This window comes from Bubalus bubalis, chromosome 3 (assembly GCF_019923935.1).
Source record: "Bubalus bubalis isolate 160015118507 breed Murrah chromosome 3, NDDB_SH_1, whole genome shotgun sequence".
In the NCBI taxonomy this organism is placed as follows: domain Eukaryota; kingdom Metazoa; phylum Chordata; class Mammalia; order Artiodactyla; family Bovidae; genus Bubalus; species Bubalus bubalis.
The window spans coordinates 89322837-89350647 of NC_059159.1; the positions used below are offsets into that span (position 1 = coordinate 89322837).

Genomic DNA, 27811 nt, shown 5'->3' on the forward strand with positions numbered 1-27811 from the left:
ATGAACTGATGGGACTGGATGCCATGATCTTAGGTTTTTGAATGTTGAGTTTTAAGCCAACTTTTTCACTCTCCTCTTTCACCTTCCTCAAGTGGTTCTTTAGTTCCTCTTCACTTTCTTCCATAAGGGTGGTATCATGTGCGTATCTGAGGTTATTGATATTTCCCCTGGCAATCTTCATTCCAGCTTATGCTTCATCCAGCCTGGAATTTTGCATGATGTACACTGCATATAAGTTAAACAAGCAGGGTGACAGTATATAGCTTTGACATACACCTTTCTCAATTTGGAATCAGTCCATTATTCTATGTCTGGTTCTGTCTGTTGCTTCTTAACCTGCATATACATTTCTCAGGAGACAGGTAATGTGGTCTGGTATCCCCATGTCTTTAAGAATTTTCCACAGTTTGTTGTGATCCACACATTCAAAGGCTTTAGTGTAGTCAGTGAAGCAGAAGATGTTTTTATGAAATTCTCTTGCTTTTTCTATGATCCAACAGATGTTGGCAATTTGATATATGGCTAGTCCAAAAGGAGGGGCTTCCCAGTTGGTTAAGTGGTAGAGAGTCTACCTGCCAACGCAGGAGACACAAGAGACATGGGTTTGATCCCTAGGTTGGGAAGATTCCCTGGAGGAGGGCATGGCGACCCACTTCAGTATTCTTGCCTGGAGAATGAATACCCATGAACAGAAAAGCCTGGTGGGCTACAGTCCATGGGGTCACAAACAGTTGGACACAACTGAGTGACTGAGCCCACAACTAAGCACTGTCCAAAAGGATATGTTCAGTATGTATAAAACATATACCAAATTTCAAAACTTAGTATAAGGAAAAAAGTAAAATTTTCCAATGATTTTTAATATTGGTTGAAATTTAGGATATACCAGATTAAATAAAATATAATTAAAATCAATTTTACCTTTACTTTTGACTTTTTTAATATTACTACTTAAAAAAAAATGACTACTGGAAAATTCAAATTACACATCTGACTTGCATCTTATTTTTATTGGACATTGCTGATTTAGCATGCCTGCCACAGGTATCAGAATACTCATATAAGAAAATGGATTTATAGCTTCTCTGATGATCCATATGCTTAGATATCATGAGAATAGGGCCTCACAGTCAGTAGACATACACAGGACTTTTTGAGTTCAAAGTACTTCTTATCTAAGCAGGTTGGGAATCTGTACTGGTTTACACTGTTCCTGTCAGAGCAATTTCACAGTCCAAGCTGGAAGACGTCACAGCTCTCTGTTCTCTGCCCTTTAAGCGTTGCAGACCTGTGACCCTACTCGCTTGTCCTTACCTCATCAGTTAGCCAGATTTCCAAAAGCACTTAGCTGTGAAGGCCTCTGGGAAGCTCTCTTCAGAGTATATGTACCTTGTGCTATTAAGATTGTGAGTCTCAGAGGGTAGGGGCCCAAACGTGGTTCTGTAATCTAACCCTACTACGTTGAGAATTGCATAGGTCTCTGTAAGAAAGTAAATGCATTTGATAAACTTGTTGGTTATACGAGTAGAGCTGATGGTCTGGGGAAAGGAGTTTTTCTTTCTCCCCTTTGTATTACAGCAGTTTTATCACATTAGCCATTGGCTATCAGCTGTGCTCCATGATTCATTTGTTCAAATATTCCAGTGTCATGGGCTGCCTGGAACAGAGCTGGGTGCTGGGGATATGGGTGGGGAAGGGTGGGGGCAAGGGGTGGGAATAAGGCAGGCAGAGTCTTGTCCTTACTGGGGAGGACAAACTAAAGCATGCATACACCACACAATAACACTAAGTGTGGCATGTGTCACCAGGGAAAGGCAGTGGGGATCACGAAAGGGTCATTGGCCTGGGAAGCTAATGTAGTCAGATGTCCAGGAAGACTTCTAAATGACCCTCTTGCTAAACCTGAGGGGCCTGTTTGCCTGGCAAGGTAGAGGAGAAACGGGAGGTTGATTATATAGGGAGGGCCCTTTAAGCTTTGTTTAAAAAAAAAAAAAAAAAGGTAAAGCACACAAAAAAGTCTGACCTGACAGAATAGGCAAACAAAAACAAACTCCTAAAGGCAGAGAAAAGCCATCAAAGGCTTTTGTGCAAGACAATGACATGAGCAGATCTGCCTTTTAAAATATCACTCTGGAGGTGGTCAAGAGCAGATGGGGGGCCTACACAGAGCACAGCTACAGATGCACAAGAAGTAACCCACTCTCTTCAGTCATCGTGTCAGCAGGAACTAAGTTTCAAGTCTGTAACAGATGTGTATGCCCATAACCACAAGATCTGGAAGCCAGAATGCATTCTAGAGTATGAATCTAATACAAGACACTCTCAAAATACCCTTAAAAAGCATTAATTTCCACAGATGGGCCTGTGCAGGTAAACCTGTTACTTTTCATAAGCCCTCTCTCCTGACCCCAACCTAATCGTTCTTACTCAAGACCAGAAGCCAGTGATCCACATGAGATCCAGTGACCCAATTCCCGGGGTCACAGAGAGGCTGAGTGCTCAAAGCATTCATTCAACAGCACAAGTTTGGGAATGTTCTGCTCTTCTGTGCCCAAGCACTGGGGACCTGTGGTGGTGGCTGCATTCTTGTGTCCTCTTTGCAAGGACACTGGGTCTGAACAAGTGGACTAGATCAGCCCCCTTGTCCAGGAGCCCCAGCTAAGGTCTGCTCTTGGCAAGAAATTCGTGGAGGAACTAAGTCATATCTCTTAGAAGCCAATTAAATACATTAAATTCTATAGAATGGGCATATGGAATTTTGTTTTGTTCTGGACCCTTTTAGATGACACTTATATCAACTTGCAATTGCCTGGTGATGACCTTAATTGTCTTCCTTGGTGTCAGATGTTCATTCTATTTTTAAATAGCCATAAAAGCAATATGTTGGTAGATAATAAGCACATTCAAGATTCTGTTAAAAATAAATCATTTCTAAAAATTCAAATCTCCCCCAATTACCTCTTCCTGTTATCTTTTTTATTAAAATAAAAATAAGCCTCAACCCCACAGTGTGTTCCCTTTCTGGATTTCTGTCATATCCACTTTGAAACTAAAAGACCCTCTGCATCTAGACAAAGAACTCATTCTTCTCAGAAGCAAGACTGTGCAATGGAAAGTTCCTGGGCTCAGGGAGCAGTCAGACCTGGGTTCCAGCCCTGGTTACATCCCTTCTTGGGTGTGTGACTTTGGTAAAGTTTCTTAAGTTCTCTGGCCCTTGTTTTTTCCTGAAGAAAGTTTGGCTAGCCTACTAAATCAGTTTTCTAGGCCTGTCATAACAAACTGCCACAAGCTGTGTGGCTTAAAATGACAGAAATTTACTTTCTCACACTTCAAAAAGCTTGAAATCAAGGTGTGAATATGGCTGGTTCTTTCTGAGGCTCTCTGGGAGACCCCTTCCTCACCACTGCCAACTCTGGTGGCTCCTGACATCACTTGATAATCTTGACCTCTGTCTTCATAGGGCCTTCGGTCTTGTGTCTCTCTGTTTTTTTTTTTCTTCTTCTTATAAGGACACCAGTTGTTGGATTTAGGGCTCACTATAACTCAAGAATGAGTTTATCTCAAGTTACTTAACTGATTCTATCTCAAAATATGCTATTTTCAAATAAAGTCACATTTGGAGATTCTGGGTTACCTTGGAATTTGAGGAACATCCTATTCAATACAGCACACCTCCCTACACCGAATTCCACTATACCCAGGAAAACAGACTAAGGATCTATGTTCATGGATTTTTAGCCTCTTTCCTACAGTTGAATTGTTCAACTGTGTTTGCTTTTTATATTAGAAAATTACAGAGAAGACAATGTATATAACTAGCAACATATTGAAAATGCACTAATGCTGAATAAATACTATATTTTCCCTCCTCTTGCTTATATTTAATCTTAATACAACAACAGTAAGATCAAGTCATCTTAGCACCATTTATGTGTAAATCCTGGGAAATGAGAGAACACTTTGAGGTCCCATTCAAAGATAAAGACAAAAAACACCCTGTCCTAAACAATGACTTCTTTGGTAAGACAGGGCAAGCAATTCTCATTTCAGAACTGACCTACATCACAGCTGTTTAAATACTAAGGAACATGTGACATCTAAGAGAGTCCCTGTAACTCTGTGGAATACAGAGGGCATGACAAAGACTCCAGGTAAAAAGGAGAAACTTCATTTTTGTTATTCATTACCTAATTTGCCAACCATCTGGTCCATTATCTGTTAAATGCCATAGTGTTTTATTTACTTCTATATTTTCATGGCTTTTCATTTACTTCTGTATTTTTCTTTCTCAAATAATCTCATCTCTGATATAGTTTAAAAACCATTGAGAATGTTATTCCCATAATTTGTTCATCTTCAAAACACTGAAAGCTGAGTGAAAGCTGCAGGCAGCAGCAAGAGGTGGCAGAAAGCCCGTCAGCACTGACTGTACTGGTCCCCCTCTGCTTATTTCAGGTGTTTCCTTTGCTTTTCTCTCACCCACTAGTACTCAGTATCCAGACACTGGGGCTGACAGTGCCTGGACCACCTCCCTGAGCACCATCAAAAATATAGAAATTTCAACGTGAAGCTCCCAAAGAGACGAGTTTCAAGGTAAACAGTTTTTCCAATATTCATACACTTCATTTAAATATATTCAACCTTGCTTCAAGTTTCTATACTCTGCAGTTAGGAACTGCTTTACAGGAAGAGTGGTGAGGAGATCTATCACATAAAGCTGCTTTGCTCTGCTACACTGTGTGCTCTGGGAGATCACCCCTTGTCTACCTGGATCTTGTTTTCAAGGTACAGCTCCAATATCTCTATTATAATTCCCTGCTCTTAAGAGTGTAACAGGTTAGCAAGAACAAATGCTGACTGACAAAGTGCTTGGAGAAAAATCAGGGCAAAGAACAGCCCTCCACAGACTTCAGTGGTGTGTATGAACAAAAACCCTCTGTATTTTAAAAAAGCTGTTCAATTTTCCTACTTTTTCACACCATTGGTACCTTACTATGTTTATCTAAAAATTCTCCCTAAAATTCTTCCTTACAATCCCTTTCACATGAAAGTTCAGTTATTACCAGCTTGAAGCTACCCTGACATCATGTGCCACCCACACTGTCCATACAACATTGTTAATTACACTCTACTCAGATAAATTATCACAGAGGCTTCCAGTTACTTCAGTGTGAGCCTTAAAAAGTCCTCCCTCCCCAGTCAAAATGTTCCACCTGAAGACACTGGACCTCCAGAAGGGAGGACGAAGCATGCAGAAGTGCACCAAACTTTGCATGTGTACCAAAGAGTAACTAGAAGGTCCCTGGAGGGATGCCATGAATGTAGAAAATGACCCCTTACCTGGATTGGGTTGAAGGTACTCAATTGTTTTCGTCATTATTTCCATCACAGCCCTGCTGGTGACATCCACTTTCTGAAATGACAAAACAAATTTCTAAATCAAGCAAATTATTAGCTTTAGAAACAAAGTTTTTGCTTGAGCATATACACAACCACTGATGATTCAATAGAGCAATGATGAGTCCTGCAGTGGAAGGTAAGGGGCTCACAGAGCTGTCAGAAAAAGCCAGATCACTGGCTTTGCATTCAGCTTGTTCCTTTAAGATTTGGAAAGCCCATTTAGCCAGAGAGGAAGCTAGAAAACATGTTTCAAAATTACTTCATTATCTCCTGGTAAAATAAGGCTAATACAGCCACCTTTCACTGTACATTGTCTGAGGTGGTCACTGAGAATGGTTCACTATTCACTTGGTGCAGGAAACCCCACAGAATCTTGCTCATCTGGAGGTTCAAATCTTTAAGAACACTGGTGAAGCTGGCCAGGCCATGGAGGGTATGCATATCCAAACAGCCACCAAGTCTCTGAAGGATGTCATTTTACAGAAGCAATGCATTCCATTCCATCATTACAGTGCAGGAGTTGGCTGATGTGCCCAGGCCAAAGGGTGGGGCTGGACACGGGCCATCACCCCAAATACAGTGATTTTTTTGCCTCACCTTCCTAAAAATTCAGGGAACAATGTTACTCCCTGTTAAGGGTTTTGAGGTAGAGTCCCTGGCACTGAGCACATCCTAGGTGAAGAGAATCGAAGATAGGGCCTGGACTTTCAGAGCTCATGGATGGATTAATCCCTACACGAGAACTCCCTGCCATACTGAGATGATCCCTACTGGAAAAGAGCAAATTGCTCCTCAACCTGAAGAGGAGGTAACACAGAAGGAAAAGACGGCCCAGAAGAAACTGAATAATGAAAAACACATGACCCAGGAATAAATTCAGCATAAAATAAACATAAATAAAAAAAAAAATAAGGTCAATAGTAGTCTCTTATGATCCTTTGTATTTCTGTTGTCTGTTACGATTTCTCCATTTTAATTTCTAATTTTGTTGATTTGACTTTTCTCCTTTTTTTTTTTTTTTCTCTTGATGAGTCTGGCTAATGGTTTGTCTATTTTATTTATCTTCTCAAAGAACCACCTTTTAGTTTTGTTGATTTTTGCTGTAGTCTTTTTGTTTCATTTTCACTTATTTCTGCTCTGATTTTTATGATTTCTTTCCTTCTACTAATGTTGGGGTTTTTCATTTCTTTTTTTTCTAGTTGCTTTAGGTATAAAGTTAGGTAATTTATTTGATTTTTCTCTTGTTTCTTGAGGTAAGCTTGTATTGCTATGAATCTTCTTGTTAGCACTGCTTTTACTGAATCCCATAGGTTTTGGACTGTCGTGTTTTCATTTTCATTTGTTTCTATGTGTATTTTTATTTCCTTTTTGACTATATGATAATAAAATGGACAACTTGGAAGAAATGGACAAATTCTTACAAAAGTATAACCTTCCAAAACTGAACCAGGAACAAATAGAAAATCTTAACAGACCCAACACAAGCACAGAAATTGAAACTGTAATAGAAAATCTTCCAACAAACAAAAGCCCAGGACCAGATAGCTTCACAGGTGAATTCTACCAAAAATTTAGAGAAGAGCTAACACCTATCTTACTCAAACTCTTCCAGAAAATTGCAGAGGAAGGTAAACTGCCAAACTCATTCTATGAGGCCACCATCACCCTAATACCAAAACCAGACAAAGACACCACAAAAAAAGAAAACTACAGGCCAATATCACTGATGAACATAGATGCAAAAATCCTCAACAAATTCTAGCAAATGGAATCCAACAACATATTAAAAAACTCATACATCATGAACAAGTGGGCTTTATCCCAGGGATGCAAGGATTCTTCACTCTTCACAAATCAATCAATTTAATAACACACTGAAAGATAAAAACCACATGATTATTTCAATAGATGCAGAGAAAGCCTTTGACAAAATTCAACACACATGTATGATAAAAACTCTCCAGAAAGCAGGCATAGAAAGAACATACCTCAACATAACAAAAGCCATATATAATAAACCCACAACAAACATTATCCTCAATGGTGAAAAATTGAAAGCATTTCCCCTAAAGTCAGGAACAAGACAAGGGTGCCCACTCTCACCACTACTATTCAACATAATTTTGGAAGTTTTAGCCACAGCAATCAGAGAAGAAAAAGAAATGAAAGGAATCCAGATTGGAAAAGAGGAAGTAAAACTTTCACTGATTGCAGATGACATGTTCCTCTACATAGAAAATCCTAAAGACTCCACCAGAAAATTACTAGAGCTAATCAATGAATATAGTAAAGTTGAAGGATATAAAATTAATACACAGAAATCCCTTGCATTCCTATACACTAACAATGAGAAAACGGAAAGAGAAATTAAGGAAACAATCTCATTCACCATTGCAATGAAAAGAATAAAATTCTTAGGAATAAATCTACCTAAAGAAACAAAAGACCTATATATAGAAAACTATAAAACACTGATGAAAGAAATCAAAGAGAACACAAATAGATGAATAAATATACCATGTTCATGGATCAGAAGAATCAATATAGTGAAAATGAGTATATTACCCAAAGCAATCTATAGATTTAATGCAATCCCTATCAAACTACCAATGGTATTGTTCACAGAACTAGAACAAATAATTTCACAATTTGTATGGAAACACAAAAAACCTCAAATAGCCAAAGCAATCTTGAGAAGGAAGAATGAAACTGGAGGAATTAATCTGTCTTACTTCAGACTATACTACAAAGCTACAGTCATAAAGACAGTATGGTACTGGCACAGTGACATAAATAATAGATCAATGGAACATGAAATAAAGCCCAGAGATAAATCCATGCACCTATGGACATCTTATCTTTGACAAAGGAGGCAAGAATATACAATGGAGAAAAGACAATCTGTTTATCAAGTGGTGCTGGGGAAACTTGTCAACCACTTGACAAGTATGAAGAATGAAACTAGAACACTTTCTAACACCATAAACAAAAGTGAAGAAGAACTAAAGAGGCTCTTGATGAAAGTGTAAGAGGAGAGTGAAAAAGTTGGTTTAAAACTCAACATTCAGAAAACTAAGATCATGGCAAATAGATGGGGAAACAATGGAAATGGTGACAGACTTTACTTTTTTGGGCTCCAAAATCACTGCAGATGGTGACTACAGCCATGAAATTAAAAGACGCTTGCTCCTTGGAAGAAAGGCTATTACCAACCTAGACAACATATTAAAAATCAGAGACATTACTTTGCCAACAAAGGTCTGTCTAGTCAAAGCTATGGCTTTCCCAGTAGTCATGTATGGAAGTTAGAGTTGGACTATAAAGAAAGCTGAGTGCTGAAGAATTAATGCTTTTGAACTGTGGTGTTGCAGAAGACTCTTGAGAGTCCCTTGGATGGCACAGAGATCCAACCAGTCAATCCTAAAGGTAATCAGTCCCGAATATTCATTGGAAGGACTGACACACTGAAGCTGAACCTCCAATCCTTTGGCCACCTGATGCAAAGAACTGACTCATTTGAAAAGACCCTGATGCTGGGAAAGATTGAAGGTGGGAGGAGAAGGGGATGGCAGAGGATAAGATGGTTGGATGGCATCACTAGCTTGATGGACATGAATTTGAGTAAGCTCTAGGAGTTGGTGATGGACAGGGAAGCCTGGCATGCTACAGTCCATGGGGTCACAAAGAGTTGGACATGACTGAGCAACTGAACTGAACACAAAAATAAACTCAAAATGGAATAAATATCTACATGTAAGACCAGAAACTATAAAACTCCTAGAGGAAAACATAGAACACTCTCTGACATAAATCACAGCAAAACCCTCTATGACCCACCTCCCAGAGTGATGAAAATAAAAGCAGAAATAAACAAATGGGACCTAATTAAACTTAAAAGCTTTTGCACAATGAAGTAAACCACAAGCAGGTGAAAAGACAGCCTTCAGAATAGGAGAAAATAATAGCAAATGAAGCAACTGATAATGAATCTCAAAAATATACAAGCAGCTCATGCATCTCAATACCAGAAAAATAAATGACCCAATCAAAATATGGGCCAAAGAACTAAACAGACATTTCTCCAAAGAAGACATATAGATGGCTAACAAACACATGAAAAGATGCTCAACATCACTCATTATCAGAGAAATGCAAATCAAAACCACAATGAGGTACCATCTCACGCTGGTCAGAATGGCTGCTATCAAAATGTCTACAAACAATAAATCCTGGAGAGGGTGTAGAGAAAAGGGAATCCTCCTACACTGTTGGTGGGAACGCAAACTAGTACAGCCACTATGGAGAACAGTGTGCTGCTGCTAAGTCACTTCAGTTGTGTCCGACTCTGTGTGACCCCATAGACAGCAGCCACCAGGCTCCCCCATCCCTGGGATTCTCCAGGCAAGAACACTGGAGAACAGTGTGGAGATTCCTTAAAAAGTTGGAAATAGAACTGCCATACAACCCAGCAATCCCACTGCTGGGCATACACACTGAGAAAACCAGAACTGAAAGAGACACATGTACTCCAGTATTCATCGCAGCACTGTTTACAATAGCTAGGACATGGAAGCAACCTAGATGTGCATCAGCAGATGAATGGATAAGAAAGCTGTGGTACATATACACAATGGAACATTACTCAGCTATTGAAAAGAATGCATTTGAGTCAGTTCTAATGAGGTGGATAAAACTGGAGCCTATTATACAGAGTGAAGTAAGTCAGAAAGAAAAACACTAATACAGTGTATTAACTCATATATATGGAATTTGGAAAGATGGTAATGATGACCCTATATGCAAGACAGCAAAAGAAACACAGATATAAAGAACAGACTTTTGGATTCTGTGGGAGAAGGCAAGGGTGGGATGATTTGAAAGAATAGCATTGCATGCATATTACCATATGTGAAATAGATGACCAGTCCAAATTCAAGGCACAAAACAGGGCACTCAAAGCCAGTGCACTGGGAAAATCCAGAGGGACGAGATGGGGAGGGAAGTGGGAAGGATTTTTGGGACAGAGGGACACATGGCTGATTCATGTCAATGTATAACAAACACCACCACGATATTGTAAAGTAATTAGCCTCTAATTAAATTAATTTTTAAAATAAAAAATGAAAAAAAAAGGTTGAATTATGAATCCTACTTTTTCCCAGAGGCATTCACTGGATGTCAACAGAGGGCCAGGCACGGTGGTAGATTTCACTGCTCTAAGAAAGAAAAATGAAACATAGACTTTTTGTTCAAGTAAGAGAAGGAAAGTTTTAATTTAACTTCCGAGAACATTGCAAGTTCTTAAACTCTTAATTGCAAATAAAAATCTTGGTCCTACAGTCCATCCTTGGGAAATTCTGAACGGTCGGTATTTGTACTCAGCAGGTCACCATGCCCTCTCTCTGTTGCATCCTTTTCCCCACATGGAGAGCCGGTGCAGGGAGGCCCTCTCTACACTCCTCCATGAAATTCTCTTCTTATCAACTCACATGGTTCAGTCTACAGGGTAAATGACTACTGAAAATGAGTGCATCCTCCTATCCAAGGTAAGCACATAGAATACATTAAGTATGAATGAAAGGAATTGATTTTTTGATGGTAGAATACCAGGTATCAATTAAGTTCACGAGAACATCATTGTTTTGCATTCAAGGGCTCTGTCCTCAATTCAAAATTTTTCCATAACTTACTGTATCTATAAAGTCAACCTTTCATGGGTAGGGTAAAGCCTCCTTCTCTTTTATAATCAGAAACCAAACCATAACCAGAAGATTTTATTTTTCAGCTTTGTTTTTCAATATTAAATCATTTCCACTTCAGTGGTAGTCAGATTACTGAGTTTTAAAGAGTTTGTAACTACTGTGATTAATAGAGGAAAACAATTTTTTTCTTATGCTGTCATCATGGCCTCAAATTACCATAAAAAACACTCCTATTTTAGAGATGCCTGTCCATGTCTATATATGTACCACATCCTTTTGGCTAACTTGAGTTTTTAACACATCTTAGATTTGAGTATGTGGCTAAGTAGTATTTTATTCTGCAGTAAGTCCTCTGGAATTGTACAGTGCAAGACTTGTGTGGCTGTACACGGAGGTCTTGGAAGTATTACCAACCAACCACTGTGCACTCGATGTCATGAAAATGAAGTCAAAGGGTGAGGGCAGAAAAAAAAAAAACAGGCTGAAAGTCTAGGCTACCTGTGTGACAGGATGAAAACACATGTTTTCTGCTGGCTCTATGGCAGAGCTTAAGGCATCTGATGGCAAATGTATTCAAATGATCTGTGTGGTTATGATGAGAATGAAAAGAGTTCCAAAGGTTAAGGTTTCTAAGGGAGAGTGCCAGAAGGACTAAATTGGCCAACTGTTTTTCTGAAAGTGAAAGCATAGGCACATATTCCTCTGATCTTTTTACTTCAGTCTTTTCAATACGAAGATTTTAGCAACTCTCAATACATTAGGAGGTTCCTCCTCCTCCACTATCCAGCCTTGTAATTTACAATTGTGGGTAGGGAGAGAAAGAACTCCCTCAACCCTCTTACTCACTATCACATTTTCCTTCTTCATGCTGCAACAAGGGTTGGAAAACTATGGCCAGCAGGCCAAATCTGGGCTGTTATCTGTCAATTTTTTTTTTTAATGGTTGGAACAATTCAAAAGAAGACTATTTTGCTGCATATAATAACTATGTGAAATTCAAATTTGAGTGTCCTTGAGTAAATTTTATTGGAATGCAGCCATGCTCTTTCATTTAAGCACCATCAGTGGTTGCTTTTCCTCTTCAGCAGCAGAGGTGAGGAGCCACAAAAGAGACCATAAACGCCCTCTGGCTCAAAGCGCAATGTATGAACAGAAAATGTTTGCTGCTCCTGTGCTGAGGTTCTATTGTACTTTCACAAAGGCATGCCATGCTGAATCTATGGATGCCCATCATTCCACCAGCTGCCTCAGTCTTCAGAGACAAGATACAAGAGAACTGAAAAGCGCCAGATTGACTAGAATGGGGCCTTTGTTTTGAGGCACCTGAACATCACCTGCCCCCATTGGAAAAGGAACAGTCAGCATTTCCTGAACACAAATGGCTGCATAGGTGAAAAATGCAGCATTTTTTGTGGACTAACGAAAGGACTGAAAGATATGACTTCATACCATCAGACAACATTATACCAGATTATACAGCATTATACCAGATGATGTCAAAGGGGACACAGTAGCAGAATTTAAGGACAAAAAAAATGGACACCTTAAAATGGAACATAGTTTGTGGGTCTAGTGAGCAATAGATGAATTGTGGGTCTAGTGATATACAGATGAATCAGGCATCCACTTGTACATGGGATAAGTTACAGTGTTTACACAAAAGAAATGTTAAAATATTATATGAAACATGAAAGTATTTCAAATTCTTAATTTTTCTGTCACTGAAGTTAAGAAAATGTACCTATTAAGAATGTACACACACCCACTTAAAGTACTAAGGACCTGAAGAAGAACATATAACTAAACAAGCCACAGAAACCTGATGAAAACAGCATCCTGGGAAAGTTTGTCTAGCAGTGAGATGCGGGCTGGTCCATTAAGGGGGTGTCTTAATAGTTCCCTCCTGACTTGGAAGAATTAGTGTACCTTCTCCAGACTGCTGTGCTTTACAGCAGTTACCTTATGTATTCAGAAAGCCTGATTAATAAACTGTGTGCTGACAAAAAAAAAAAAAAAAAAAAAAACACAACACATTAGGCCAGGATTGCCTCAATGTATTCTTTTTTTTTTTTTTTTTTTTTTTTTGCTAACCTTCTTAGGCATTTACCTTTAATGAACATTGGCTTGGGAATATATGAAAAACACTTAATTGAGAAGAAGCTAAGTTTCAGGATAAGCAGAAAAATATCTTTAAAGGTCATCATGTTTGGGGGTCCCATCCATCCTATAATTCTATACCAGGGAATGAGTGTCTCAGTACAGTAATCCACACCTTCTCCTTTAACACCAACATGAGGACATTCACATATATGACAGGTATGCTCAGTTCAGTTCAGTCGCTCAGTCGTGTCCAACTCTTCACGACCCCATGAATCGTAGCACGCCAGGCCTCCCTGTCCATCACCAACTCCCGGAGTTCACTCAGACTCATGTCCATTGAGTCAGTGATGCCATCCAGCCATCTCATCCTGTGTCGTCCCCTTCTCCTCCTGCCCCCAATCCCTCCCCACATCAGGTATGCTCAGGGATGTGTAAAACCCTGAGCATGCTTGCTGGGACTCTACTCCTTTCCCTTGAGATCTATCACTAGAATCCAAGTAAGAAGGACATTATTAAAAATGACACTATTGGTCGTGGTTTAGCCACTAAGTCATGACCAACTCTTGTACCCCATGGACTGTAGCCCACCAAACTCCTCTGTCCATGGGATTTCCCAGGCAAGAACACTGGTGTGGGTTACCATTTCCTTCTCCAGAGGATCTTCCCGACCCAGGGATCAAACCTGCGTCTCCTGCATTGCAGGCAGTCTCCTGTATTGCAGGCAGATCCTTTAACAACTGAGCCACCAAGGAGCCCCAAATGACACTATTAGTAACAAATTACTTGCCACACCACTCAAAGGAGATGGCAACTAGTGTGCTTCATATGGAATACGGGAACTGTGGGTTTAGCCTCTGTTTAAACATGGGCAGTGATGAAGAATTCAGTAATTCCCAAGGCTCTTTTTTATTTAAAAAGTTCTGACAGCAGTAAGTTCTTTCTTCTGTTAAGCCTGAATCTGTTTTCCTATAGCTTCTACTCATCAATGCTAGTCTATAACGTGGGGTTTAATAGAAGGATCTAGCCCCTCTCTACCCAATAACTAATTATATATGGAGATAATGGCCATGGACCTTCTCCTATAGAGCATCTCCACAGCGTGCTCTGCAAACAATACACTCTCTCACTCTCATAAGGAATGACAATTGCTCCATTCTTTCCCAAATCTGCTTGTCTTCAAACTTGAGGCTACCCTTATATGTATGGCTGAGTGAATCTCTTTGCTGTTGACCTAAGTGAAAGTGAAGTCGCTCAGTCATGTCCAACCCTCAGCGACACCATGGACTGCAGCCTACCAGGCTCCTCCATCCATGGGATTCTCCAGGCAAGAGTACTGGAGTGGGGTGCAACTGACCTAAAACTATCACAATATTGTTGATTGGCTATACTCCAATATAAGGGCTTCACCAGTGGCTCAGTGGTAAAGACTCTCCTGAGATGCAGAAGATGACATGGGTTCAATCCCTTGGTCAGGAAGATCCCCTGGAGGAGGGCATAGCAACCCACTCCAGTATTCTTGCTTTGGAGAATCCCATGGACAGAGGAGCTGGCAGGCTATAGTCCATAGGGCTGCACAGAATCAGACATGACTAAAGTGACTGAGCATGCACTCCAATATAAAATAAAAAGTTAAAAAAAAAACTTGAGGCTGCCCCTTCAGATAAATTCCATTGTCGTTAAAATGGTCTATAGCAATGCTTTCAACTTGAGGACTCCTGGTTTTGATAGCTTTATCTTAGCCCCCAAGATGGTAGCTACACTTTGTCTTTGGATCCCAACAAGCCCCCAAGATGATAGTGATAAGATATCCTGATACCTTGTCTTGGGATCTCAGATGAGCCCCCAAGATGATAGTTTTAGCTTAGCCCCAAGATGATAGACATACTTTGTCTTGGGATCCCGAATGAGCCCCCAAGATGATACTGATAGCTATACCTTGTCCTAGGATCCTGGATGAGCCCCAAAGACGATGGCTTATGGTGAATGGTGCTGCCAGATTCGTGGTCAGCAAAGCAGATTTAACTCCAGGACCAAAGACAGTCTCAGTCGCTCAGAGCTTTGTGTAGATTTTTATTTAAAGTGAAAGTGATAGAAAAAGCTTCTGACATAGACATCAGAAGAGGGTAGGAGAGTACCTGCCTTGCTAGTTTAAGCAGAACATTATATACTTTTCTGCTAGTTGCTAAGAACAGAAAAAATACCTCAAGGCTGTGAAAATTTTGCCCATACCCTTTCCCATAACATACATCCTGGGATGACATCGGCACAAGATTAGCCAGAAGGAACAGGTTATTCCAGAGCTCAAGGCTGTGGAAGTTCTACCCAGACCTTCTCCCATAACATACATTCTGAGCTCAAAAAAAGCATGTCCTTGAGCAAGAGATACTGCTGGCTAAGAGACCTATGTGTCTAAGGCAAAATAATGTGAAAAAGAAAGAATGTTCACCTCCTTCTGAAAGGGACCTTAGGCTTGGACTCCTTATCAACCTGCCTAAGTTAATTCTCTCAGTTTCAACAGCAGGGATTTCCCATGATACTTTTCAGGCTGCAAAAGGAGACACTGTATTCCTTGGCTTGGACTTTTACATAACTCATGTACACAGAAACAAGAGAAAATATCAGAATTTAGCTCAGGTGCCCTCTCCTCTAGAAACATTCCACTGGATCTACCCAGTCTGAGTTAGGTCTTCCGTGAAAATACTTTCCAAAACACCAAGCACCATGTCTTGTAAGACACTCAGCTCTGTGCCTATTTCTTCTATCAAAACTGAAAGCTCCTTGAAGGCAGGAACTGCACCTTAATCATCTCTGTATTCCTGGTGTCCAGCAGCATGCCTGTCACATGGAAGCATTTATAGATATTTCATGTGAATTAATGAACATAGTCACACACACACACACAGAATCACTGCATCAACTGATGTAAATCTGTGAGGAAACCAGAGGTCCCTTAAATCCCAGTAGTTCCTCTTGTTAGGGAAGCACATTGACTGAAACCACTCACCTTGGCCAGGCACTACAGTAACAATTTGCATGTGTTATTTTACACGACAGGAGGTCCTCTGTAAGGAACACAGATCTAACAAGCCACCACCAACCAGAAGAATTTGGGAAAGATCAAAAGGTGGTCCTACCACCTCCGAAAGAGATGGGGCTACCAGACCGCCTGATCCGCCTCTTGAGAAATTTGTATGTAGGTCAGGAAGCAACAGTTAGAACTGGACATGGAACAACAGACTGGTTCCAAACAGGAAAAGGAGTACATTAAGGCTGTATATTGTCACCCTGTTTATTTAACTTATATGCAGAGCACATCATGAGAAATACTGGGCTGGAAGAAACACAAGCTGGAATCAAGATTGCCGGGAGAAATATCAATAACCCCAGATATGCAGATGACACCACCCTTATGGCAGAAAGTGAAGAGGAACTCAAAAGCCTCTTGATGAAAGTGAAAGAGGAGAGTGAAAAAGTTGGCTTAAAGCTCAACATTCAGAAAACGAAGATCATGGCATCCAGTCCCATCACTTCATGGGAAATAGATGGGGAAACAGTGGAAACGGTGTCAGACTTTATTTTTCCGGGCTCCCAAATCACTACAGATGGTGACTGCAGCCATGAAATTAAAAGACACTTACTCCTTGGAAGGAAAATTATGACCAACCTAGATAGCATGAGACGTTACTTTGCCAACAAAGGTTCGTCTAGTCAAGGCTATGGTTTTTCCGGTGGTCATGCATGGATGTGAGAGTTGGACTGTGAAGAAGGCTGAGCGCCGAAGAATTGATGCTTTTGAACTGTGGTGTTGGAGAAGACTCTTGAGAGTCCCTTGGACTGCAAGGAGATCCTACCAGTCCATTCTGAAGGAGATCAGCCCTGGGATTTCTTTGGAAGGAATGATGCTAAAGCTGAAACTCCAGTACTTTGGCCACCTCACGCGAAGAACTGACTCATTGGAAAAGACTCTGATGCTGGGAGGGATTGGGGGCAGGAGGAGAAGGGGATGACAGAGGATGAGATGGCTGGATGGCATCACTGACTCGATGGACGTGAGTCTGAGTGAACTCCGGGAGTTGGTGATGGACAGGGAGGCCTGGCGTGCTGCGATTCATGGAGTCGCAAAGAGTCGGACATGACTGAGTAACTGATCTGATCTGACCACCTCCCAGAATCCTTCTGACTGGCATCCATCTTGGCTGAACAATGCATGCACTGCCAGGAAAGACCCTGAGTCAGAATGATGCTAAACTCATCACCATAAAACCTGAGATTGCAAGCCATGTGGCAGAGAAGTTCTCCTGGGTTACCTGACCCTACTTCTCTCTGCCTGGCTACCCAATAAAGTCTCTTGCTTTGTTAGCCTGTGTGTCTCCTCAGACAATTCATTTCCGAGTGTTAGACAAGAGCCCACTCTTGGGCCTTGGAAGGCATTCCCCTTCCTGCAACACTCTTGCCAAAAAATCTGAAGCTTTTCAAAGAAAAAATCCACACGGTGGATTTTTGAGGAATCCACACAATGTTTGAGGAAGCTTGTAAGCAGCAGATACTATTGAAAACTCACAAAGAAACAATTCCATGTGAGGCAACTATGAAGAGGACAGAAATGGTGATAGCAGAGTTCCTGCAGAGACAGTACAATGGAAGGATTCCACCCAGTCAGCTCCTTGAGGGGAAGGCTACACAGGTAATTTTACTGCATCTCAGCAGGACAGTGGTAAGGGTGACTTTTTTTTTTTTTAATTATTTATTTATTTTAATTGGAGGCTAATTACTTTACAATACTGTAGTGGTTTTTGCCATACATTGACATGAATCAGCCATGGGTATACATGTGTTCCCCATCCTTAACCCCCCTCCCACCTGCCTCCCCATCCAATCCCTCAAGGTGATCCCAGTGCACCAGCCCTGAGCACCCTGTCAAATGCATCGAACCTGGACTGGCGATTCGTTTCACATATATTATACATATTTCAATGCCATTCTCCCAAATCATCCCACCCTCACCTTCTCCCACAGAGTCCAGAAGACTGTTCTACACATCTGTGTCTTTTTTGGTGTCTTGCACATAGGGTCATCATTACCATATTTCTAAATTCCATATATATGTTAGTATACGTATTGGTGTTTTTCTTTCTAACTTACTTCACTCTGTATAATAGGCTCCAGTTTCATCCACCTCATTAGAACTGATTCAAATGCATTCTTTTTAATGGCTGAGTAATATTCCATTGTGTATATGTACCACAGCTTTCTTACCCATTCGTCTGCTGATGGACATCTAGGTTGCTTCCATGTCCTGGCTATTGTAAACAGTGCTGTGATGAACATTGGGGTACATGTGTCTCTTTCAATTCTGGTTTCCTCTGTTTGTATGCCCAGCAGTGGGATTGCTGGGAAACTAGGAATGCCCACTTCTCTTTCCAGTAGTCTTGCTTGATGCAAACCTCTAATCTATCTCATTTTGTTGTCTAATTGCACTCCTGAGAACACAGCTGAACAAAGGTTCTCTATTCTAAATGCTTGATGATCAGAAAACCAACCATGGAGAGGTGATTCTTCTGCAGGCTTGGGAACACTGAGTAAAAATCTTTCTGTGAGTAATAAACACATTAACAGAAGGCACAGTTTGGGAGTCTAAATCTAAACCATGTGTTTTCTGATTACCACATAAGTCTCTACCTTTAATGTGAATTTTAACATGAGTGGAGAGTGCAAAACTTGGCACAGAACCACAGATAAGGCAAAAGATAAGTGGAATAAAGTGGAATCGAATAATTTCCACACCTCACTGAAATCTAAATCTCTCAATTTACCTAGGTATAAGTCCAAATACAAAACCACAGGTGTGTTCTTCAATCAACAAAACTTCATTACAGGAATATTTAGATTTTGAAATAAAAACTTCAGAAACTCATTATTTTCTAGGAAATAGGAGAAATCAGTGTTACCTGGTGGCTTAAACAGTAAAGAATCTGCCTGCAATGCAGGAGATCTGGGTTCAATCCCTCGGTTGGGAAGATCCCCTAGAGAAGGAAATGGCAACCCACTCCAATATCCTTGCCTGGAAAATTCCATAGACAGAGGAGCCTGGTGGGTTACAGTCCATGGGGTTGCAAAGAGTTGGTCACAACTGAGCAACTAACTTTCCTTTTTCAGACTTAGAGGGACATCTGTGAGTCTTTGTCTGAAGCAGAATATTTATAAGATGTTCTTTTATTTCTACTACTTTGCAAGAGTGGTATGGATTCAAAGCCTTAATTAGTCATTCAGTTATAAAGTCTACTCTCCAAATTTCTTCTTTTTAGTCTCATTTTTAAGAAACAGAAAGTTAGTCTCAGCTTTGGCAGTGGGCTACCTATCGAGCTTATTGCCTTATGTCCTGGCAGAGGCTGAAAGCAGGACTCCAATTCTGATTCCTTAGTCCTAAATTCCTAAATATAATACCTGCCTAACCTGTCATTAATGACAGGGCTCTGACCGAGTGGCATATTATACATTCCCTCCAGGGTGGGGGAGGAGGGGAGGGAGACATCAATGGATAAGGGGGATGAAGCAAGACTGGGTATAGACAAGATTGGTGCAAATTAACAGACCCATGGGGCTGCTCATAAAGATGGGGATGGAACTACAATACAAACGGGGAAGGAGGGGTCAAAGCAAAGTTATTCTGAGCAGGTGTGTCAGATTCTAGAGCCCCAGATGCTGTAAAAGAAGGATGGGTAGAATTCTGTTTCAAAAACTATGAACAGCAGTGGCCTGGCTTTGGCTGAAGGTCAGGTGGTATTTCAAACCATCCAGAGATGAGAAATAGAGACCAATGCAGACTTCAGTCCAATGGAAGCAAGTGGCTGTCAGGCATTCAGTGAAAAACGCTGGCTTCCCAGACTTCAGGTCGGGGCTCAGGACTCTCATATTAAATCTCCTATCAGTGAGGGTCCTTATTCTATCAGTGAGTTTAGTTCAGTTCAGTCGCTCAGTCATGTCCAACTCTTTGTGACCCCATGAATCACAGCACGCCAGGTCTCCCTGTCCATCACCAACTCCTGAAGTTCACTCAAACTCATGTCCATCAAGTCGGTGATGCCATCCAGCCATCTCATCCTCTGTCATCCCCTTCTCCTCCTGCCCCTAATCCCTCCCAGAATCAGGGTCTTTTCCAATGAGTCAACTCTCCGCATCAGGTGGCCAAAGTATTAGAGTTTCAGCTTCAGCATCAGTCCTTCTCATGAACACCCAGAACTGATCTCCTTTAGGATGGATTGGTTGGATCTCCTTGCAGTTCAAGGGAGTCTCAAGAGTCTTCTGCAACACCACAGTTCAAAAGCATCAATTCTTTGGCACTCAGCTTTCTTCACAGTCCAACTCTCACATCCATACATGACCACTGGAAAAACCATAGCCTTGACTAGACAGACCTTTGTTGGCAAAGTAGTATCTCTGCTTTTCAACATTACTTTGCCAACAAAGGTTCATCTAGTCAAGGCTATGGTTTTTCCGGTGGTCATGTATGAATGTGAGAGTTGGACTGTGAAGAAGGCTGAGCGCTGAAGAATTGATGCTTTTGAACTGTGGTGTTGGAGAAGACTCTTGAGAGTCCCTTGGACTGCAAGGAGATCCAACCAGTCCATTCTGAAGGAGATCAGCCCTGGGATTTCTTTGGAAGGAATGATGCTAAAGCTGAAACTCCAGAACTTAGACCACCTCGTGCGAAGAGTTGAGTTGTTGGAAAAGACTCTGATGCTGGGAGGGATTGGGGGCAGGAGGAGAAGGGGATGACAGAGGATGAGATGGCTGGATGGCATCACTGACTCGATGGACGTGAGTCTGAGTGAACTCCGGGAGTTGGTGATGTACAGAGAGGCCTGGTGTGCTGCGATTCGTGGGGTCGCAAAGAGTCGGACACAACTGAGAGACTGATCTGATCTGATCTGATCTGATCTAGTTTGGTCACAACTTTCCTTCCAAGGAGTAAGTGTCTTTTAATTTCATGGCTGCAATCACCATCTGCAGTGATTTTGGAGCCCTCCAAAAATAAAGTCTGCCACTGTTTCCACTGTTTACCCATCTATTTCCCATGAAGTGATGGGACCAGATGCCATGATCTTCATTTTCTGAATGTTGAGCTTTAAGCCATCTTTTGCACTCTCCTCTTTCACTTTCCTCAAGAGGCTTTTTAGTTCCTCTTCACTTTATGCCATAAGGGTGGTGTCATCTGCATATCTGGGGTTATTGATATTGCTCCTGGCAATCTTGATTCCTGCTTGTGCTTCCTCCAGCCCAGTGTTTCTCATGATGTACTCTGCATAAAAGTTAAATAAGCAGGGTGACAATATACAGCCTTGACGTACGCCTTTCCCTGTTTGGAACAAGTCTGTTGTTCCATGTCCAGTTCTAACTGTTGCTTCCTGACCTGCATACAGGTTTCTCAAGAGGCAGGTCAGGTGGTCTGGTATTTCCATCTCTTTCAGAATTTTCCACAGTTTTTTGTGATCCACACAGTCAAAGGCTTTGGCATAGTTGATAAAGCAGAAATAGAGGTTTTTCTGGAATTCTCTTACTTTTTCCATGATCCAAAAAATGTTGGTAATTTGATCTCTGATTCCTCTGTCCCTTCTAAAACCAGCTTGAACATCTGGAAGTTCGTGGTTCACATATCACTGAAGCCTGGCTTGGAAAATTTTGAGCATTACTTTACTAGCGTGTGAGATGAGTGCAATTGGGCGGTAGTTTGAGCATTCTTTGGCATTGCCTTTCTTTGGGATTGGAATGAAAACTGACCTTTTCCAGTCCTGTGGCCACTGCTGAGTTTTCCAAATTTGCTAGCATATTGAGTGCAGCACTTTCACAGCATCATCTTTCAGGATTTGAAACAGCTCAACTGGAATTCCATCACCTTCATTAGCTTTGTTCATAGTAATGCTTTCTAAGGCCCACTTGACTTCATATTCCAGGATGTCTGGCTCTAGGTGAGTAATCACACCATCGTGATTATCTGGGTCGTGATGATCTTTTTTGTATAGTTCTTCTGTGTATTCTTGCCACCTCTTCTTAGTATCTTCTGCTTCTGTTAAGTCCATACCATTTCTGTCCTTTATCGAGCCCATCTTTGCATGAAATGCTCCCTTGGTATCTCTAATTTTCTTGAAGAGATCTCTAGTCTTTCCCATTCTGTTATTTTCCTCTATTTCTTTGCATTGATTGTTGAGGAAGGCTTTCTTATCTCTCCTTGATATTCTTTGGAACTCTGCATTCAGATGCTTATATCTTTCCTTTTCTCCTTTGCTTTTCACTTCTCTTCTTTTCACAGCTATTTGTAAGGCCTCCTCAGACAGCCATTTTGCTTTTTTGCATTTCTTTTCCATGGGGATGGTCTTAATTCCTGTCTCCTGTACAATGTCACAAACCTCCGTCCATAGTTCATCAGGCACTCTGTCTATCAGATCTCTGTCTGTCAGTGAGGTCCACCTCAAAAACTTGGCCAGAAATACCAGCTATTTGGCTGGTTTATCTAAACACTGAATAGTCTATTTCACAAGATTCCGGTCTCTGGGCAACTCATCTCTTCTTCAGGAACTCCAATGCGTCTGGTCCTCTCTCACTGTTTCCTTTACTAGAAACACAACTGGGCTCTGCTTATTCTTGCTTATTCTTTATATCCTCACTTAAATAGTAGCAAAGTCTTTCCTGACCATCCTACGTGGGTGAGTTTCCTCCATTCCAAGCTTCTCTAGTGCCATGTTTCATTACCCTTGCCACACTGGACAGTAATTGTCTAAAGTGTGTTTTCCCCACTAGATTATGAATTTAATTCAGTCAGGAACCTTATCTATCCTGTTTACTAATGTATCCCACAAGCCTGCCTCAAAGGAGGTACAAAACAAAAATTTGCTTTGTTCATCAGTGAACTCTTCAGAACAAAAACTGAAAAAGACAGGGCAGAAAGCATCTAGGAATTTTCTGCTTGATCCTTCATGCAGAAAGCAAACATATTAATAGCAAAACTGACGTGGCCCACTAGAACTGATATAGACTAAGTAAAAAATGTGGTTTCCGGGTATCACGGGCTTTTGACATTCTCTCTGTTCAAGTACATGTTTTAGATTCCCAGATCCTTTACTCATTCACAGTTTAACATCTAAAATACTTAATTGCATGATATAATATCCATTATCCATCATAAGCCTATGCATCTCTTTCAATGAACCGTCTCAAAATGAAAGAAAAGCAAAAGGGAAAATATGGCATCTGTCACAAGAAAAATGAAAAGGTGTATTTTGTTCACCACCTCCACTCTCACTTGTTGAGAATCTTCTCTTTTAAGGAAGAATGTTATATGATTTATATTATTTTTCATCCTTAATAAATCTCTGAAGAATGAACGTGTATTCTCCTTTTACATTTATGAGAATACAGAGGCCCAGAGCAATACCCTGACTTGTGTAACAAGCAGTGAAGGTGGAACTCAGGCCAAGAGCAGACAGGCTCACAACTACATTCACCGCACCCGCTGACTCTTGCTGGCACAGTCCCCTCAGGGGAGTTCTCAAAAGCTAGAGAGTGACTCCAACTCTCCCAACCTTCTCTTCTTTTTGTACCAGCCCAGTCCAATTCAAACACCAGCTCCGTATTGTCCCTATTTGGAAAAGTGATGATAAAATCCATTATGACATTTCACCTTCATGGAGGCTTTGTTCTCAGGATAATTAAAAAAAAAGAAAAAAAAAGCACTTTACATCTTCTGTTTTACAATATTCATTAAAAAGAGAGTACTTTCAAGAGTAACTTTTGCATTCTCAGGTGCCCGTGGAGAACAGCTTCCCCTTTCCTTTCTCCCTTCTCCTCTTAGTATGCTATCGAAGTGATGAAGACTCACCCTCTCCATCTCTTTGAAGTCATCATCTAGCTTGGTTCCTTCAGCTCCTCCAACCTTCTCACTCACTTTCTGTAGAAAATAACAAAAAAAAAAAAAAAGGAATTATTATAAATAAATTTTCTTTTAAAAATATGTTTCACAAGTTTTAAGTGCTTTGACAAATATCATCTAATATAACATCACAACTATTCTCTGACATGGGTAGGCTGTCCCATTTTCACAGGAGGCAACTGTGTATCAGAGGATACGGATAATTTACCAAAATCCAAGCACCTGGTAGATACTGAAGCAGGAATTCAAAGCTGTGTCTTCTGATTTCAACTCTAGTGCTCTTTCTATTATATAAATCATCATACAACTGTTGAATCACTAACATTTTCCTTTTGAAAGTTCCAAGGGACAACAGAATCATACAATAATCATTTCTCTCTGATAATGGATCTAAAATGCAACCTAGGTAGAAAATTACTGCATCTTCAACCTATTTTTCAACGGGCTGTTGAACAGATAATCACAAGCATCTATCAAACTGGTATGAAAAATACAAGCCTAACTGATCTTCAGATAAAGGGACTTAAATAGTTATCTTATAAATCTCCCTGTAGTTGTCCATGTCCTTATATACATAAGATAAATTGTGTGTAAAGATGTTGAGGGTATTTCTTTGCTACCCAGTCAATTCCCATTATCATACATTCTATGTTCGTCAGTTTACATATGCAAATGTACATTTTCTACTTGTAGAATTCACGCTCATTAAAAAATTGGATATTCTATTCTGTTTTGAAATAAAGATCAAATTAAGTCTAATAAAAATTACAAAGGAATCACAATAAAAATATTTCACTTTCATTAAAAACAGGAAATATTAAATGCTAATGACACCAGAATGTCATTCCTCTTAAAATAACTGTAAAGGTAGTTAGATGCTTTTTACTAAGATGTCACTGTGCTACATAAAGTTATCACATACACATATTAAAGCATAAGTTTTCATTTCCTTTAATAGCCACTGTGCTGAGGGTCTTTGCAGAATATCCCCACCATGGTCAGACCTGCAGCAACCTTAGTAACAACTGGGTCATCCAAATAAGCTTGGTTTACCTCCTTCTAAAAGGGCCCTGGGATACATGGCTCACTTTCTCGCCTTGGAAGCTCTGGTATCCCCTTATTGGGGGCTGAGGTATAGGGCTTACATTCCCCTTCTTTAACTCCTGTGTTCTGCCACCAGGAAGAGCTTTAGAAGAGATCACTCTTGGGAAAATCAAGAGCCTGAATTCTTTCACCACTCTGGCCCAGATTTCACCTCAGCAGCAGTAACAGAAGGAATATGCTGTGATGAAAGATCATGGCATGGACTGCCATGGCACACCATGTTGTTATGCAAATTAAATGGTATAAAATATAAAAACTCCTGTCTGAACCTATAAGACATGCAATATATCCTAGTTCCCTTCTCTCACCAATAAACTGCATCTGCTGGGCTTCCCTGGTCTGCTTAAAAATCCTGGTCTTTTCTATCAGTTTATTTAACTGCTATTTAATACCTTAAGAAGAATCTAACCATTTTCAGAAAACTGCTGCTGCTAAGTCACTTCAGTTGTGTCCGACTCTGTGTGACCCCATAGATGGCAGCCCACCAGGCTCCCCCGTCCCTGGGATTCTCCAGGCAAGAACACTGGAGTGGGTTACCATTTCCTTCTCCAATGCATGAAAGTGAAAAGTGAAAGTGAAGTCGCTCAGTCATGTCAGACTCTTCGCGACCCCATGGATTGCAGCCTACCAGGCTCCTCCGTACATGGGATTTTCCAGACAAGAGTACTAGAGTGGGTTGCCATTGCCTTCTCCATCAGAAAACTGAGACTTGCGTAAATAAACTTTTTTATGAGGCTTGCATAAATTAAAAACAATTGCCTGGAAGGCAATTTCCACAAGTAAACCCTAGGTGGCTTTGCATTCACACTGCAGTACTGAAGAGCTGTCCATGGTGCTGGACATTTCTGCCTAAAGTTCTTTGGATCAAATGGCCAGATGGCCAGAGTTCGAGTCACCGTTTTAACCCTCAGTCCTTGACATCAGCCCTCTCACTTAACTTGTTTCCTAAGTGGCGGTGGCTATCAATTATTTCAACAAGATCAGCTTCCGTCTATGGGGTCACACAGAGTCGGACACGACTAAAGCGACTTAGCAGCAGCAGCAACAGCAGCACAGATCTAGGCTTTGTGTTGCATCACTATCAACCAAATAAAAGCCTGTATCAACTGATCTGGCACAGCAGTCAGTTTTTGCCTACTTTCTTAAAGATGTTACCAAGCCAGAGAGAGATGGAAAGGTCTTAGAACTCAGTTTAGAACCTCCTAGTGGAATTCCATGGAGAAGGAAATGGCAACCCACTCCAGTGTTCTTGCCTGGAGAATGCCAGGGATGGCGGAGCCTGGTGGGCTGCCATCTATGGGGTCGCACAGAGTCGGACACGACTGAAGTGACTTAGCAGGAGCAGCAGCAGTGGAATTCCAAGTGTCAATAACTTAACCTGCATGTTCAAGTTTAAGTCATAGAAAATTAGGAATAGAAGGGAACTTAAAGATTATTATTATCAAATTTTCCTTATCAGCAAACAAATTTTACTCTGATTTTTACAGATTCCCTCCCTTTCACTTTGCTCAGTGATGGCAATTTCAGCTCATATTTAAGCCCCTCTTGTGTCTTATTCTTGATGTATGTGGTTATCTGTTAAATTTGGGCCAGGAAACTCTATAATCTTGTTGAATTTCTATGCAATAAAGAAATATAAGCCTCATACTCCCAACTCAACTGTCTCAGTTCTACCTGATTGTCTGCAATGTCAGACCAAGGCCCCATTTTGGTTAAAGAGAATCATTATAGATATATTCCTCCCATGATCCATGAATGAGATGTTTAATTTTCATTTGCAAAATTGTCACAAAAACCAAGTAGCTGAAAAAGTCTTCATTTATAGTAACAGAAAATCCTGGTAACCTTGGTTAATCACATTTTTATCATAGCTAAGCAATAAAATAGGACCTTCATCAAAACCACAAGAGCTTATATTATACTTTCAACACATATTGCTCAACTGCAAGTAATTTTGATTTCCTTCTTTTTTATATCCATCAATAGGTTAGCACCAGTGTGGCTCACTGTATTATAGGAATACCAAATGGGATCAACTGGCCATTAGTAATTCAGAACTAGTCCTAGTAACTCACACAAAGCACAACTCATCAGTCCATCAGACCACTGACTTTAACTATGTGGCTTAAGCACTCTATGTGTATGAGTGTGTGTGTGTGTGAGAAAGAGAGAGAGAGAGAGAGAGAGAGAGAGTGCGTGTGTGTGAGAGAGAGAGACGGTGGGGAGAGAGAGGGATGAGGAGAGAGAGAAAGGGAGGGGAGGGGAGACAGAGAGGAAGGAAAAAAGAGAAAATATGAATCTATTCTCCACAAAAGCTGACGTTTGAGATGCTATAAGAGAAACTGTTCACCAAATATATTGAATGAGGCTAACAGATACTGGTCTTGGTCTGATTGTTTTGTTGATATAAATTTCTTATCTGATTTGATTCATGGCAAAAGAAAGAATATTCAAAATGACATCTACATTGTTCTCTGGGCTATTTTTTTCCCCAAGTCACAAAGGATCTAAATATACCAAGGCACTGAATTAAACAATGTGCTAAATAACCATAATCTCATTCCTTAGGAGTATGCCAAAT

At 40.6% G+C, this 27811-nt stretch overlaps 1 protein-coding gene across 3 annotated transcripts in view; it reads right to left on the reverse strand.

Annotated features, from left to right (window-relative positions):
* Positions 1 to 27811, reverse strand: part of SH3GL2 (SH3 domain containing GRB2 like 2, endophilin A1) — a 222913-nt gene that overhangs the window by 35205 nt on the left and 159897 nt on the right. For all 3 annotated transcript variants that reach the window (XM_025281474.2, XM_044939815.1, XM_025281475.2), the window contains exons 2-3: positions 24076 to 24144; positions 5341 to 5413 (exon numbers count right to left, since the gene is read on the reverse strand). In XM_025281474.2, coding sequence (XP_025137259.1) covers positions 5341 to 5413; positions 24076 to 24144 — 142 coding nt within the window. The remainder of the gene's footprint in view (positions 1 to 5340; positions 5414 to 24075; positions 24145 to 27811) is intronic.